General features: G+C 42.0%; 2 protein-coding genes across 3 annotated transcripts in view; one reads left to right on the top strand and one right to left on the bottom strand.

Annotated features, from left to right (window-relative positions):
- The first annotated feature begins 495 nt into the window (after nucleotides 1-495).
- LOC142772025 (uncharacterized) lies at nucleotides 496-6,710 on the top strand. Of its 2 annotated transcripts, XM_075874177.1 has the most exons (8): nucleotides 496-767; nucleotides 842-1,013; nucleotides 2,153-2,197; nucleotides 2,291-2,338; nucleotides 2,775-2,807; nucleotides 3,815-3,874; nucleotides 4,418-4,453; nucleotides 4,526-6,710. In XM_075874177.1, exons 5-8 carry the CDS (start codon nucleotides 2,779-2,781, stop codon nucleotides 4,770-4,772), a joined length of 372 nt encoding a protein of 123 aa, XP_075730292.1. In that variant the 5' UTR covers nucleotides 496-767; nucleotides 842-1,013; nucleotides 2,153-2,197; nucleotides 2,291-2,338; nucleotides 2,775-2,778; the 3' UTR covers nucleotides 4,773-6,710. The 2 variants fall into 2 exon arrangements, with proteins under 2 accessions (XP_075730292.1, XP_075730243.1); XM_075874128.1 differs by lacking the exons at nucleotides 496-767; nucleotides 842-1,013; nucleotides 2,153-2,197; nucleotides 2,291-2,338; nucleotides 2,775-2,807 and having other exon boundaries at nucleotides 2,825-3,874.
- An 870-nt stretch (nucleotides 6,711-7,580) lies between these two features.
- The window catches only part of LOC119178727 (uncharacterized), a 38,257-nt gene continuing 32,325 nt past the window's right edge, over nucleotides 7,581-13,512 (bottom strand). Inside the window, exons 5-7 of the mRNA XM_037429963.2 lie at nucleotides 12,681-12,889; nucleotides 11,168-11,537; nucleotides 7,581-10,919 (exon numbers count right to left, since the gene is read on the bottom strand). Of these exons, the coding sequence (XP_037285860.2) occupies nucleotides 10,814-10,919; nucleotides 11,168-11,537; nucleotides 12,681-12,889 (685 nt within the window). The 3' untranslated portion in view covers nucleotides 7,581-10,813. The remainder of the gene's footprint in view (nucleotides 10,920-11,167; nucleotides 11,538-12,680; nucleotides 12,890-13,512) is intronic.

Below are 13,512 nucleotides of genomic sequence, written 5' to 3'. Positions count from 1 at the left end.
CTTGGTTTCGGCATGGCTTCAGAGCAGACCCCTTCGAGGCGCTCGTTCCTGTTCGATCCTACGGCGACGGACTTGATCTCGTTCGAGGCGGACGGCTGCAACAGCACGGGGTACGGCCCTCTCAACGACCCTCTGCCTTCGTTCACCGGGAGAGATCCCTTTTTCGGGGCCCCCTACGGTGATGCGTTGCACGAACACACTGGCGGCGCCGCGCCATAGAGAAATAAAAAAAAGGTCGCGCGCCGCTCGCGAGGCACCGCTTTTCTCTCTTTCTTTCGCCGAGCGTCGAGAAATTTCTGCCGCCGACTCAATCGCTCCTTGCGCTATTTCTGCCGCCGCCGCCCAAGCAAAGCGCCAATCAGCATGATGATGGATGGTAGCGCAGACAACGAACACGGACAAGAGAAGGCACATAGACACAACACAGCGCTAACTTTCAACAACCGTGTTCGTTGTCTGCGCTACCATCCATCATCATGCAACCATACCAACAAGCCCAAATCGCCACCCTCATCGCCAATCAGCGTCGTGCGTGGTAGTCGCCATAGCAACGCACGGAGCTTGTTTTCTTTTTTTTTTCCGGCTGTCATTTTTCTCGCGCCGTCGTTTTCTGTAGCACGCTGACAACGGCACCATGGACACCGAACGCTTTTTAGAGGAGATCAGACTGTACCCCTTTTTATACGACAAAATGATGCCCGATTATAAAGACAAGCAAGCAAAAATGAACAGATGGGATATTATAGGATCTATGTTTGGATTGACAGGTAAGTGGCGATTGCGTGGCTCATTGCATGTTGAGCGCGAGTGAATTGTATGTTTTATTCACTCACTTGTGCAGGAACACAGGCCATGATGAAATTTAAAAATATTAGGGACCGGTGGATGAAGCTCGTGTCGGGAGTTGAGGCGAACACTCGGAGCGGTGCGCCAGGCAATCATGGAAAAATTAAGTGGCCCCTGTTCGCAATTATTGATGGCATGCTGAGGCAGACACCTCACTATGCGGAAAAGTAAGTGATCAATGACGTGCCGTTTCATATTGCAGCGCACGCAGGATACCTGTTTCATGCCTGCCGACTATCTTGATTTTGCTGCGAGACTCCTGAATACTGACTGACCATCCGGGTCGACGTGCACGTTCCCGAGCTGTCGCTCAAAGAAAACTATTTACAGAATAAGGAAAGGTGGGCTAGTTGATAATGAATTGAATGGGGCAGCGTTAGGACGAAGACACGAACGAGAAATGACACGAGAAGTGCTGCTAAAAAACTATTTACGACTCATAGCCGAGCGTTTTTTTTTTCCGCCGTTCGTGCGAATGCTGTTTCAAACACCGCAGGCCATGAAAAGTGCTTCTACGTAAATTAAGTGTTGTACGTTGATTTATCGATTCTACTTTTTGCAATGAATTCGTGCTACAGATCGGTTCATACTGTAGGGTCATGCGGTGAGGCCTACAATGGCGGCGAGGGCACGCCAACTGTCGCGAGACACAGCACATCTCATTTCATAATTGTGAGTGAGTGTTGCGAGCACACATATTAGATACATGATGGAGGGTGCGCCTCCCCCCCCCCCCCCCCCACCTTTGAGTGATCGCTTGCTTTGAAGTAACAGCTGGCTGTTCAGGACAGGATCCCAAGTGTTGTTCTGTCCCTTTGTGGAGCTCTACAGGGATGTAAATAAATCACATCTGCTTTACTGCCAATAAATAGACAGCTTACTTCACTCTAAAATATGTCAGGACAGCATTGCAAATGTCTTCTTTTAAGAACTGGCCTGTGTCGCCCATGTACCAACTACACTGTTTATATCCCTCGTGTTATGATCATATTTATGAAATGAAAATAAATTATATTAAACAAAAAATGTTATAATTCATCATGTGTGCCAATTCTGATGCAGCAAATGCTCATTTTCAGGCCTGTAACCAACATGCCACAGGCATCTGAAGATTTGTAAATATAAAACTTCATCCACTCTTTCTTGTTATCATGAATACATATCCTATTCTTGCATAATAAGACAGTCCTTACATTTATGTGTCTGCAAGAGACATTGTGGGTTGTGTGCATGGGTGTAAGCTTACATGCTACTCTAGCAGCAGCAGGCCAAGCAACATTGCAACACTTCATTCTCTACTTTGCAGCAGTCAAGACGCTCCACAAATGGCACAAGGCATTTTAAACTGAATGTAAGTGCCTTAAGTTGTTTTCTTGGTAGGCCAAGTTTGGTCTCCAGGCTTATGTTGCTATAAATATGCTAACTTTTGGCTCTGAACATGCAGCTATGCCAGTGCCAATGAGGGTGAAGAATCCTTCTGTTATGCTTCTCCGTGAGTTGCTTTTTATATTTTTCAGTGTTCAAAAGCAGTTCTCTACTAATCCAAGCACATTGAAATAGAACTGCTTTCTCTGTCTTATAACCTGTGTGCTGTTGGCACAGCTCACAAGTAAAGTTTTTGAGCTGCTAAGCTAAACGCAGGATAGCTTTTATTGAACTTGTCTGAAGTTTTAAGGAACAATAATTGTTCAACAGGTGAATGTGAACAACTACGTAGTGCCGGCTGTCTTCTTGAGTAGGCTGCGATATTTGGACATCACTGTGACATTTCATAAGTTTCAAAGAATGACGTGAAGAAATCTGGAATATTTATTTGTAAAAACAGTATCTGCATACTCCCACACTGTATGCCAAAAAATAACAAGCAACACGCACAGATGCTTTTTCACTAGTGGTACATACTGATTCTTTTACTTCTTTTTTATTAGAGAGATGTGCCTTGAAGAAGAATGCCCTGAAGGGTAAGCCACATTTCAAAAGTTTTATCTGTTTTTATATATCCAATCAAAACAAGCATTCAAAAATCTGCCTGTGACAGTTGTACCTCTAACATAGTTTGCTAACGGCACAGCAAGCAAATCGTGGCTGTCTTTTGCTCATAATTGTGAATCCTTGCTGCTTTAAGTGCTATATTTGGCCCACATGCTGAGAGGAGCATTGAGTAGTTTATAAGCATGTTCTTTTACGTCAAATAGATGCGCTAGAACTCTTTTATAGGGACTGCCAAGGAAGTCTTTTGGTACCTGTTTTCTTTAGTGCAACTGAAAGCCTACCAGTCAATATCTAATCGTGGAATGATAACATGGAAAACAATGTGCCGCGTTTATCAGAATCTCTCATTCAGTGGTAACGGGGAGCTGTATGCAAAATGCATGCTGGAAGCAGTAGAACGTGAATGCAATAATGAAATTCGAGTTTGTGCTGTGCAGTTGCCTGCATATCTATACACCTTTGCCGCATACACTATAACTGACGTGTTCCACTAGTAGGCGCAAACACAGCGACTATTTACAGTGTTAACTCCTTTTACCCTGTAAGCATCTCAGAATATAGTGGGAAGAAATAATAACAACACACTGTAATCTTGGACAGTAATTGTGGTGCACATAAGAGCATCAGCCTACATGCAGCTAAGCGAATGTTCAAAGCCACAGTGTAGCGTGACTAGGCTGTGTGACGTACCATGTTTTTTGTAACATATAAATGCAAGTGACACATCTACTTTTTCTTAAATCATGAAAATGATGCTCGAATATGTCACTGTATTAGTTGCGGTATGTTGATTTTCATGAATATCTAATCACATGGGTTAGATAAGTGTCTGTTTCTTGTTTCTTTTATACACTGCAAATTTAGCAATGTTTGTTTCTTTTTTCTAATAATTACAATTTCATGTTGTACTAGTTCATGTTTGACTTCATGCAGTATGCGAGATGTCACTGACGTATCATTATTACGGTTCTTACAGGCCTTCGCAGGCTACGACAATAAACAACTGCTCGGCTGTGCCACCAACCACGCCTTCAATGTAAGAATGCCTATGTGGACTTTGAATATTAAATCTGCTAGGCTTTGTTCAAGCTAGAGGTATCATGCTTGAGCAAGTACAAATTTGTGATGTCAGAAGAGATAGATAACATACAAGAAAAATGATGACAATACACTGGCAGCACACATTTTAATTCTTTTTTTGATTGTAGAAATGAATAGCAGCTTGGACATATCTTTTTAGTCATCCTGCATGAGCAGCCTCCAATTTTTTGCGTAGGACAGGTGTCATCTATGCTCTGCTTGCACTGCCTATTGCAGGTTGGCAATCACATGCTTGTAGTATTGCTGTCAATGTATGGTTGCATCACGCAATTCAACTTAATTGTCTGTTTTTGTTAATGTTGTGTTGCTAGTACACTTATACTCTACAGGCATAATCACTCACTTGGCAATAATCAGTTTCTTTCCCTTTCCTTAGCATCACTCTCTGTGCCAACACGTGAAACTAAGCTGCCAAGACTTGCATATGAACTTCACGACAGCTTTTCTAATCTGTGCTTTGTTTCTGTTTCTTCTGCAGGCCCACCGGGAAACCCACAGATTTTACACCATCTCGGTAATTACACCCTCCACACTTTTTGCAAACATTTTGATGGCACTTAGCGGTAAGTGTAAATTTGTTTTGCAGGAAGAGAAAAACACGCAGTGAGGACGTGGATGTGAGCATTAAAGACCTTCTTGGCAGCTGCTCCACCTCAATTCAAGCGATCGCAAAGAAAAAAGAAGCACTGCAGCCCGACGAGTGCGACATAGCTGGAAGCCTTGTAGCTGTCAAACTCAAGGCATTACCAAAGAGAAAGCGCTCACAGGTGCTTTTTGAGATCCACAAGCTTCTACATGAAGCCGAAATGAAATGTCTAGAGGATTCGGATTGAAATTTAAGTACATAATTATGAGACTAGCATTACTTCAAATTTGGACAAGCGTACATTTATAAATCATTCATCACATCATATAGCGATTCTGTCGAAATTATGTCAACCTAATGTCAATTAGGTCGACCAAATCATTATACCGTCTTTTCCGTCCTCTTTATTGATGTATCTGTGCTTGTAAACCACGCCGTCGCCATCGCGGTACGAGCAGCATTGACAAGCAATCCCAGGTTTACATGCAGAGATACACCTGATAAAGTGAATGGCCCGACGGGCAACTGCACAGTTTAGTTTTCAGATGTAGGAATAAAACAAATTCCGAGCCGATAGTGACAGTGAAAACAGTCAAGAAGTAATTATTAGTGGCTGTTATGCATCGCTCAAATCTGATTATGTCAATATCGTCATTAATAAGCGTAACTTAGTGTGCAACCATCGGTTACAACAACACTCCAGAATTGTCTAGGGTTTGTATGCAGTGCTGAGTAAACTAGAAGAATCCAGTTTTTGCTTGTCTCACACACTGGCAATAATGATTTTATGATTAGCGGGAGCTGCTTGTCCTACTAGATTTGCAAAAGTGCTTTGATCTGTTGTCGTTTGAGAACCATGGGTAAATTTTGTCTGTTTTCACAAGAATCACGAGTATAGATTCAATTTTCAAGGTTTCCTAATGTTTTATCGATTTTCCACATTGTTTGCTATGTTCTCTAAAATTGTTGTCAAAAGTGACCCACTTTGTTTATAAGCAATTCATAATTTATAGTCAGTGAATACTTCCCTCGATGGGTTCTTGTTTTTATTTTGCTGATGGAAGCTCCTTGTCCCATTAGATTTGTGATGAAGCCTCTTCCTGGTGAGGAGCCTTCCTTTTCAGATGTGTTTTAAACCACGGGCATTTTTGTCTGTTTCAAAAGAACTACAAATGTAAGTTTGCATTTTAAGGTTGCAATATTGTTTTTATAGATGTCCCTCTGCGCGTTTGGTATTTTGTTTGAAATCGTTCCAAAAAGTCGTGTACTTTATTTATAAGCCGTTTAGAGTTTACTGTCAATGATTTCCTCGATGGGGACCTTTTTTGTTGCACAGGCAGTACACTCATCACTAAGCTTAGGCAGAGCGCGAACAATATAGTCAGGTACAGCTTTAGATGTCTGTAGCATTTACTCCTCAAAGGCCACAAGCCTTCACAAATGGGGGTGAAATTTAGACTGATGTCATGGTTTGGATGGCCGGGATACCCGGTTTCGGAAAATGAAAAGTGCATGAGAACAACTGCTTCTTTAGTGGTAAAGATGGTCAGCTGCTGTGCTTTGGTCACCGAGATGAGGCTTCTGCATATTTATTAAGTTGTACTCTACCAGAGAGTTCCGTAGTAATATTTAGAGGGAGATCTGGCACTAGTGTCTACGCGGGCTTCTTCAGGAGCGCTTGTACCCCCCACGGGAATTATGGAAAGTACAAGCTTCGGAACTGCTTCGAATGGAACATCAACATCGATACGATTTCGAAATCTGTCCAATTTGTTGTCTTTGTGTATGCTCATTTGAATTTCAGTTCAATGTTCGCATTTCTTTGTCTTTTTTTTTCAGGGCACATTTGGAATTTATATGGTCAAATAGTCGCACTTAAAGCACGTAAACAAAAAAAAAAGTCAGAGGTAAAATGCAAATACTGTATTGTTCCTTTCGTATGCCATTTGTGTCAATGTTAAGTACAAAAAGCTCACATTGTATCTTATTAAATTTGTGTTTCAGTGCAATATTTTGTATTTATTCAGTCACATTTATGTTTCAGTACAGCATTTGCATTTCTGTGATTTCAATTGTGTTTCAGTGCAATATTTTGTATTTGTGCAGTCACATTGATGCTTCATTTCGATATTCGTATGGATTCTCTCACATATGAATAAATTCAACATATTGATGTTTTGCAAAATTGAGTTGTGAATTAGTCCTTGTGCAAAACTTTTCTATAGCAGAGAAGGTCAGCCATAGTAATCACAAGTAAACCATTTATATCTATTGGTGGAGCACTCATAAACCTATATATAGCACATTCTGATCTTCATGTCAAAGCAATGTGGCAGCGCTACTGATGCGGAGAAATACATGTTTAAGAACAAAGTACCAGCAGACATGAGTGAAGCATTGATACATCTACTTCACTACTGCATCACTGAAATGCTTCTATACATTTTACACAATAAAAAATGATCCCTTAATGTTTTCCTTGTCGCAATAATTGGTAGGAAAGGTCTAGTTATGGCAGACTTCATTCTTTAAGGTAGTGCGTGAGAGCTTATTGGTCACTTGCCAGCTGGTAAAAAGATATCTCTTGTGCTACATGATACCAACAGGCAGAAAATGTGTTCCATGCTTGCCTTTCTGGCAGTGAGTGCCTAGAAAGGCAAGCCCGGACATTTCCTGGTTAACAGTCTCCGATTAACACTAAAATGAGCTGCCAGAGCATGGATAGGCAGTATCAACGGCGCTTCTCAAATGCTTATTTGGGATACGTCTGTCACGTTGTATATAAATAACAATTAGCTCTGGAAGATACTATGTTACGATATACATTAGCTCAGACACTTTGTTAAGATAGTATGATAAACACAGTATCATGTATTTGTGTTCAAAGTGAACCTACACTATAGACTCTCAGAGCATGCAAATTAATAAAATAGAACTGTTGCTTGAATAAAACAACTGCATCTTCATAAGAATGAAAGCTTGAGTGAGTAGGTACGCGTTAATCTTGGTTGATACAGCGCACACAGAACAACGAGAATAAACACAGTACGGGTGCTGACTCAGAAATAAATTTTATTGGGAAAAACAAGCATATATATGGCGAGATACAACATAACAAAAAAGAACAAAAAAAGGATCCTAGCTAAGAAAAACAGGTACATATATATAAAGCGGTATGAGCCTTGGGACAGGAGAAGAAGAAGCACAAAAGTTGGGGCAGGAAAGAACAGTATGATGAAGTTGGGAATGATGGACGCCAGTCCCTACTGAGGCTATAATGCTGCTCCATTCTTTTAAGTTGAAACACTACATTATTTTGGCGCAGCGGGCCATCAAAGCCAACATGTGGGTGACGTTCTTCGTTGACGAGACCTCCACGGACAAGATCATCTTTTCGAAGTACCAAGTTCAAGATGAAGCAGCGGTGGACCTACCTCGTGAGCTCTGCTCGGAAGAACTCGTAAACCTGGTTGTGGGAAAGGCAGCTGTGGACCCTACTGAACTAGGAAGGAAAGGTGCTGTAAAAGTAAACTTGCATGTGGCGATTTTCTACAACCTAGTTCTTGAACCAGCGCGTCGAAGAGACTCAGGATAACGGTCTTTGACAAAAGAGGTGAGCCTCGTTTTGAAGGCTCTTCAGCTGCAACATGAACAGATTATGCAACAGAACAAAATAATGACACACTTTATAAGCTCTCTGAATGCTGAGAAACCGGAGTCTAAATTCGTAGAGCCTGATGCCTTCGACGGTATCTCTTCAAATCCAGAAAGTTTGCTTGAGTTCTATGAATATGCCACTAAAAAAAAAAAAACAGGTGGCTCTCTGATGATGATAAAATCACTAACATGCGTTTTTACTTGAGGGGTGTTGTGCTCAAGTGGTATGAAATGTGCATTCAGGAAGACAGTGGTGGCTTTTGGAGTCAGTGGAAGAAGAAACTTTTGACCGCATTCGGCAGGCAGATCCCACTAACCGAAGAAACAGAAATGTGCACAGCTTTTATCACACCATCCGATCTCTACGAGTATAACTGGCTTTCTTTCGGTTAGAAAAACTCGCCAGCATGGTTCCATAAGACCATGAATGACGTGCTAAAGCTATTCCTTGGTGTTTTCTGTCTAAACGACATAATAGTCTTCTCCAAAACAAAGGCTGAGCATCAGGACCATCTGTCTCAGGTGTGAAACGCCTTGAGCTTGGCACGTCTCAAGGTAAATTTTAAGAAGAGTGCATTCTTTCAACAAAAAGTTGTGTTTCTTAAATGAGTCTTCGATGGGAACACCAAAAGCACAAAACAAGGGTTCGTTGAGAAGATCTCCCAGTTGAAGAAACCATATGACGTCTATTCACTGCATGTGTTTTTGGGATGGGCAGGACATTTCCGAACTTTCATTAAGGACTTTGCTGTCAAAACTAGATGTCTCGCATGTTTAACACATAAAGACGTTCCCTTTGAATGGAGTGACGAATGTGAGAGAGTCTACCGTGACTTGGTGCTCAGAATCTCTTCCGACTCTGTCCTATGCCTACCAGACTTCACTTTACCCTTTGAATTGAACACTGACGCCTCACATTATGGGACTGGAGCAGTGTTGTATCAAAAATATGTTGAAGCATCCAGCCGAGAAAAGCAACTTGTAGTAGGTTACTACAGTTACACGTTTAAGCCATCTGAAACTAACTACACGACTACAAACTGGCCATTCTGAAGGCCACAGAGTACTTCCGTTTGTACCTGGAAGGTACTAAGTTCACTTTGTTCACCGATCACCAGGCCCTCACTAATCTCTTGAATATGAGCCAAACTAAAGGACGTATTGCTAGATGGGTGAATTACTTGCAGCAATTCGACTTTGCAATCTTGCACCGATCAGGGCCACTTTTAACCGATGCAGATGCTCTATCAAGGTTGATGGTACGAAGCAACACAGAAAAATTCGAACAAATCAATGAAGTGAAGCTGTTGGAAGGCTCCGGACAACTGGTTTTTACTGAAAGTTGTTATGAAGTCCCATCAACACTTGTTTCCAGAGTCCTTTGTTTGTACCACGATAGCCCAGAATCTGGAGGACACAACGGATTTCGATGCACCTACAACAAATTGGTGGCCTCACACGAAGAAAGATGTCAGTCAGTACGTTCATTCCTGCCATGTGTGTCAAGTACACAAAGTCAAGTATGAACAGCCCACGAATGCTTTGATACTACCTTGCCACTCGAACGTACCTTTCAAAGTAGTTCACTTGGATTTGCCAAACTAAATAAGAAACGGGCGGAGTCAATAAAACGCAAGCTTTTCTTCTGGCCATAGATGAATACACGAGGATGGTCGTGGCACAAGCAGGAAAAGAAGATGCAAATAGCGTCATAGGCCTCCTCGAAAAAGGCATGTTCAAGACTACGCGGTCAATAGTATGTGATAAGGGCCCTGCGTTCAAGAGCGAAAAGCTAGCAAGATGGGCTCGGGATCACAATATATCGATCAAGTTCTGTGCTCCACACCATCTCACAGCGAATGAGCAGGCAGAACGTGCCATACGGGACGTGAAACAGTACATCAAGATGTACGATAGTTTTCCTGGTGGATGGAAATGTTCTTTGGAAGCCGCCGTGATACATCATAATCGATCCTATACAAGTGGCTTTGGGTGCAATCTACAGTGCGTTTTTTCAGTATAAACCCCTATTTTGCAGGCAGACCGTGAGTTGGGACTCTTAAAAAACATCAAGATCATTGAGGAGAGGCAAGAAAAATCACAGGAGGAGAGATACCGAAAATGAATGAAAAAAAAAAATTTCGACAAGAGGCATCGAGCAGACATGCCAGACATTCAAGTCACCGACCTCGTATTAGTGAGGAAAGGAATAAGAGATGACAGTGCCAAATTTCGCGGTCCTTACTCTGTGACCAAGACAGCCACCCAGAATGGAATTTTGAAGACTGTCTGGTACACTGGTGAACGTGGATTGGTTGAATATGCGTCAATTGGAAAAGTCTGCAAATATTACCCCAGTAGGGGTAATTACAAGAAACCGGAAAAGGTGAAGTGGTATGAGCCCTAGGTGAAGTGGTACGAGCCCTGAGACAGGAGAAGAAAAAGAACGAGAGCTGGAGCAGGAAAGAAAAGAAGGATGAAGTTGGGAATAAAGCAAATCAAGATGGATGCCAGTTCCATACTGAGGCTATAACGCTGTCCCGTTCTTTTTAAGGAGGAACAATACAATATATACTGACAATACAATTTGAACAACAAGTGATATAAAGGGTATCTGCCTTTACTCAGGCTTCAGTTTACCCGCTGACCTGCCCGAGTGACGATGCGCTCTTGCCACGGAACTTGGCCTTCATTCATAAAGAATTTGGCGAGCTTCTCCCGGACATCTATCGCCACTCTGCAAAGTAGATGCACACAATATAAAAGTGAACAGAATTATTGACATTTGCTCTGAACTGTCATTTGCAAATTAGAACACGACTTCTACAAAAATAATGGCAGTACTTTTCTAAAATTAAGATGTAAGAAAGAGTGTGACTGCGACAGCAAGATGCCTTTCAGCAAAAACCTTATTTTGAGAAAATGAATTGCACATAATAATGCCAAACGTATAAAAGATAAAGGGTAGGGTGTTCAAAATTTTACCTAGCGGAGTGACAGCCAGATGCAGTGGGCTCCTTAAATATAGAGGGGTCATCGTCGCCGTCCCTCCAAGCTCCTTCCATGCATCTGCCCTGCCAGTCCTCATGGTCCACATAGCCAGGTGGATTATATGTCAGCCTTGCATGTGGCGACTCCTGGAGCATGAAATTGTGCAGCACGACACATGCCCGGATGATGTTTTCGGTGGTGGTCTCTGAGGCCCTAAAGGCTCTGCGGAGAATCCGCCACCGACTTGACATAATGCCGAATGCATTTTCAATGAGGCGGCGTGCGCGGCTCAGCCTGTAATTGAAGGTCGCCCTCTGAAGGTACTCTGCACGCTGTGCAGGATTGCTCCGGTGCTTTTGAAGTTCTAAAGAAAATTAAGTAAGCAAAGAAACGCACGTAAGAACATCAAACGAAAAATAATGAGGTATCATTACTCATTACAGCAGGTATTGGAGTGCAAAGCAGAAGCTTTATGTTTGTGCAAACAACTTTCCGTGTATGTGTACGTAGCACAAGCGCTGAATGTAAGAACTCGGCATGAGTTTTATACATAGTGTCATCCTGTAATGTAATATTCTGGCTGCGATATTGCAAGCAGTTAAGCAGTACGCAGAAGCTGCATTGCTGGCACCATTTTTGTGGCTTGCGCTTTGTTTGCTCTCCAGCAAGCATGATATACTCATCAAGGTTAATTTATTCTCGCTAAATAGATTAATATCATTTTTTTATGTGGACCTTTTTTTGGTTTTGGTTTCTAGGCGCAGAATTAGCATGTGACATGGCTGTGTAGCTTGGTCACATGGCTACACAAGGCTGTGAAGCATGTCATGCTGATAATCGTCTGCTCTCGCTGGCTTTCTCGCACACACGTCATACAAGCACCTACAAAACAAACGAGAACTTTCGAGAACCTCTGCCACATACCAACTGGCAAAGCATTGGGACGATGCTTTGCCACAACATGCTTGCTTTACCTTCGAAATTTGATTGCACCGCCCCTTTTCTCAAGAATTGGTTCTTTTTATATGTTACAAGTACTAGCTAAAAGGTCAAAATGTTGCGTATATCATTGAAATGGCTAAACACAAGTCAGTTTTCCAAAATTTAATAAAGCACTGACAATGTCAACTACACTACCATCAACATCTGCTTAATACAGCCCAATTAAGAATCCCCACAAATGTAGGAGGCCTTTCTGCAGAGCCACTCAATGACATGACAAATACACTCAGCTCCTGCAGTCTGCCTTGGTATGCATAGTTGCACACTTCCGAAGTATACGCCAACTTTGACACTCCTATCTCTCCGCATAGTTTACAGTAACTATATGCCTCAGTAGTGCAGATATTGTCTAACTACTCCCATTTAACTTGTGTAGTGTCTATGAGCTGTTAACTCTATTTCTATATTATTTTTTGTAGAATCTTCTATAAGAATTTTCTTTGTATTTGTATAATTGTCCAGCATCAAGAAAGAAATTGTGCTGCACATGCACAACGAAACTTGCCTCGCTGGGGGTAGGGTCGCATCATGAAAGTCTTCAGGGGAAAGGCTTCATCCCCTACTAATACATAGGGTATAAGTCCTATGCTTCCGACATTTGATGGCGGGGGAACTCCAAACAGTCTTCTGTTGAAGCAATCCAGCAAACGGGACCTTAAAAAAATTCCACTGTCTCCTTCGCCTCCAAAGTGGCCCATGTCAACGTATGTAAATCTGGAATACAGTGATAGGTAATGCTGTATGAGAACACATATTGTTGCCTTTGTGCAAAGGACTGGTTTTCCATAGCGAGTCCAGTAGTACATGTACTGGCCACCTGTAAAAACTTGCAAAATGTAATTATCCTCCAAAAATGAGCATACAGTGTACAATAAAAGTTTATTAAGCTTAGTGGTCACCCCGCAAATGAATACCGTAAATATTGTGCAAGATGATCCACCTTTTTGTTACATGTGGCTGTTTACGTACAAGTCATGTGTTTGACCAGGGCTGTGGTCGCAGTGCTTTGATGTAAGTGAAACGCTACATGTATGTGTCTGTGTGATGTCAAGGCATGTGAAAGATTAAACACCAAGCAAGCAAAACTTTGAAGCCTTCCATTTAGACGTGTGATATCCGACACTGGTCTGTATCTACTTTGCTCTCTTTTAATCACGTCTTATAATGAGGCATAGCCTCCCCGCCAAAGGCTTCACTTCCTCATCATTATTGTTGCCATATTCACGCTAAAAAGGGAAAAACACACAGTGGGAGAACCAAACAGAAAATCTAGTAGACATAGTTATACAGCACACCACCCAGACTTCACTTCCTCCTCACTCATCCGGTAGGTGTAA

The sequence above is a fragment of the Rhipicephalus microplus genome, chromosome 1 (genome assembly GCF_043290135.1).
Source record: "Rhipicephalus microplus isolate Deutch F79 chromosome 1, USDA_Rmic, whole genome shotgun sequence".
NCBI lineage: Eukaryota > Metazoa > Arthropoda > Arachnida > Ixodida > Ixodidae > Rhipicephalus > Rhipicephalus microplus.
This window is presented reverse-complemented; position numbering and strand designations above follow the sequence as displayed.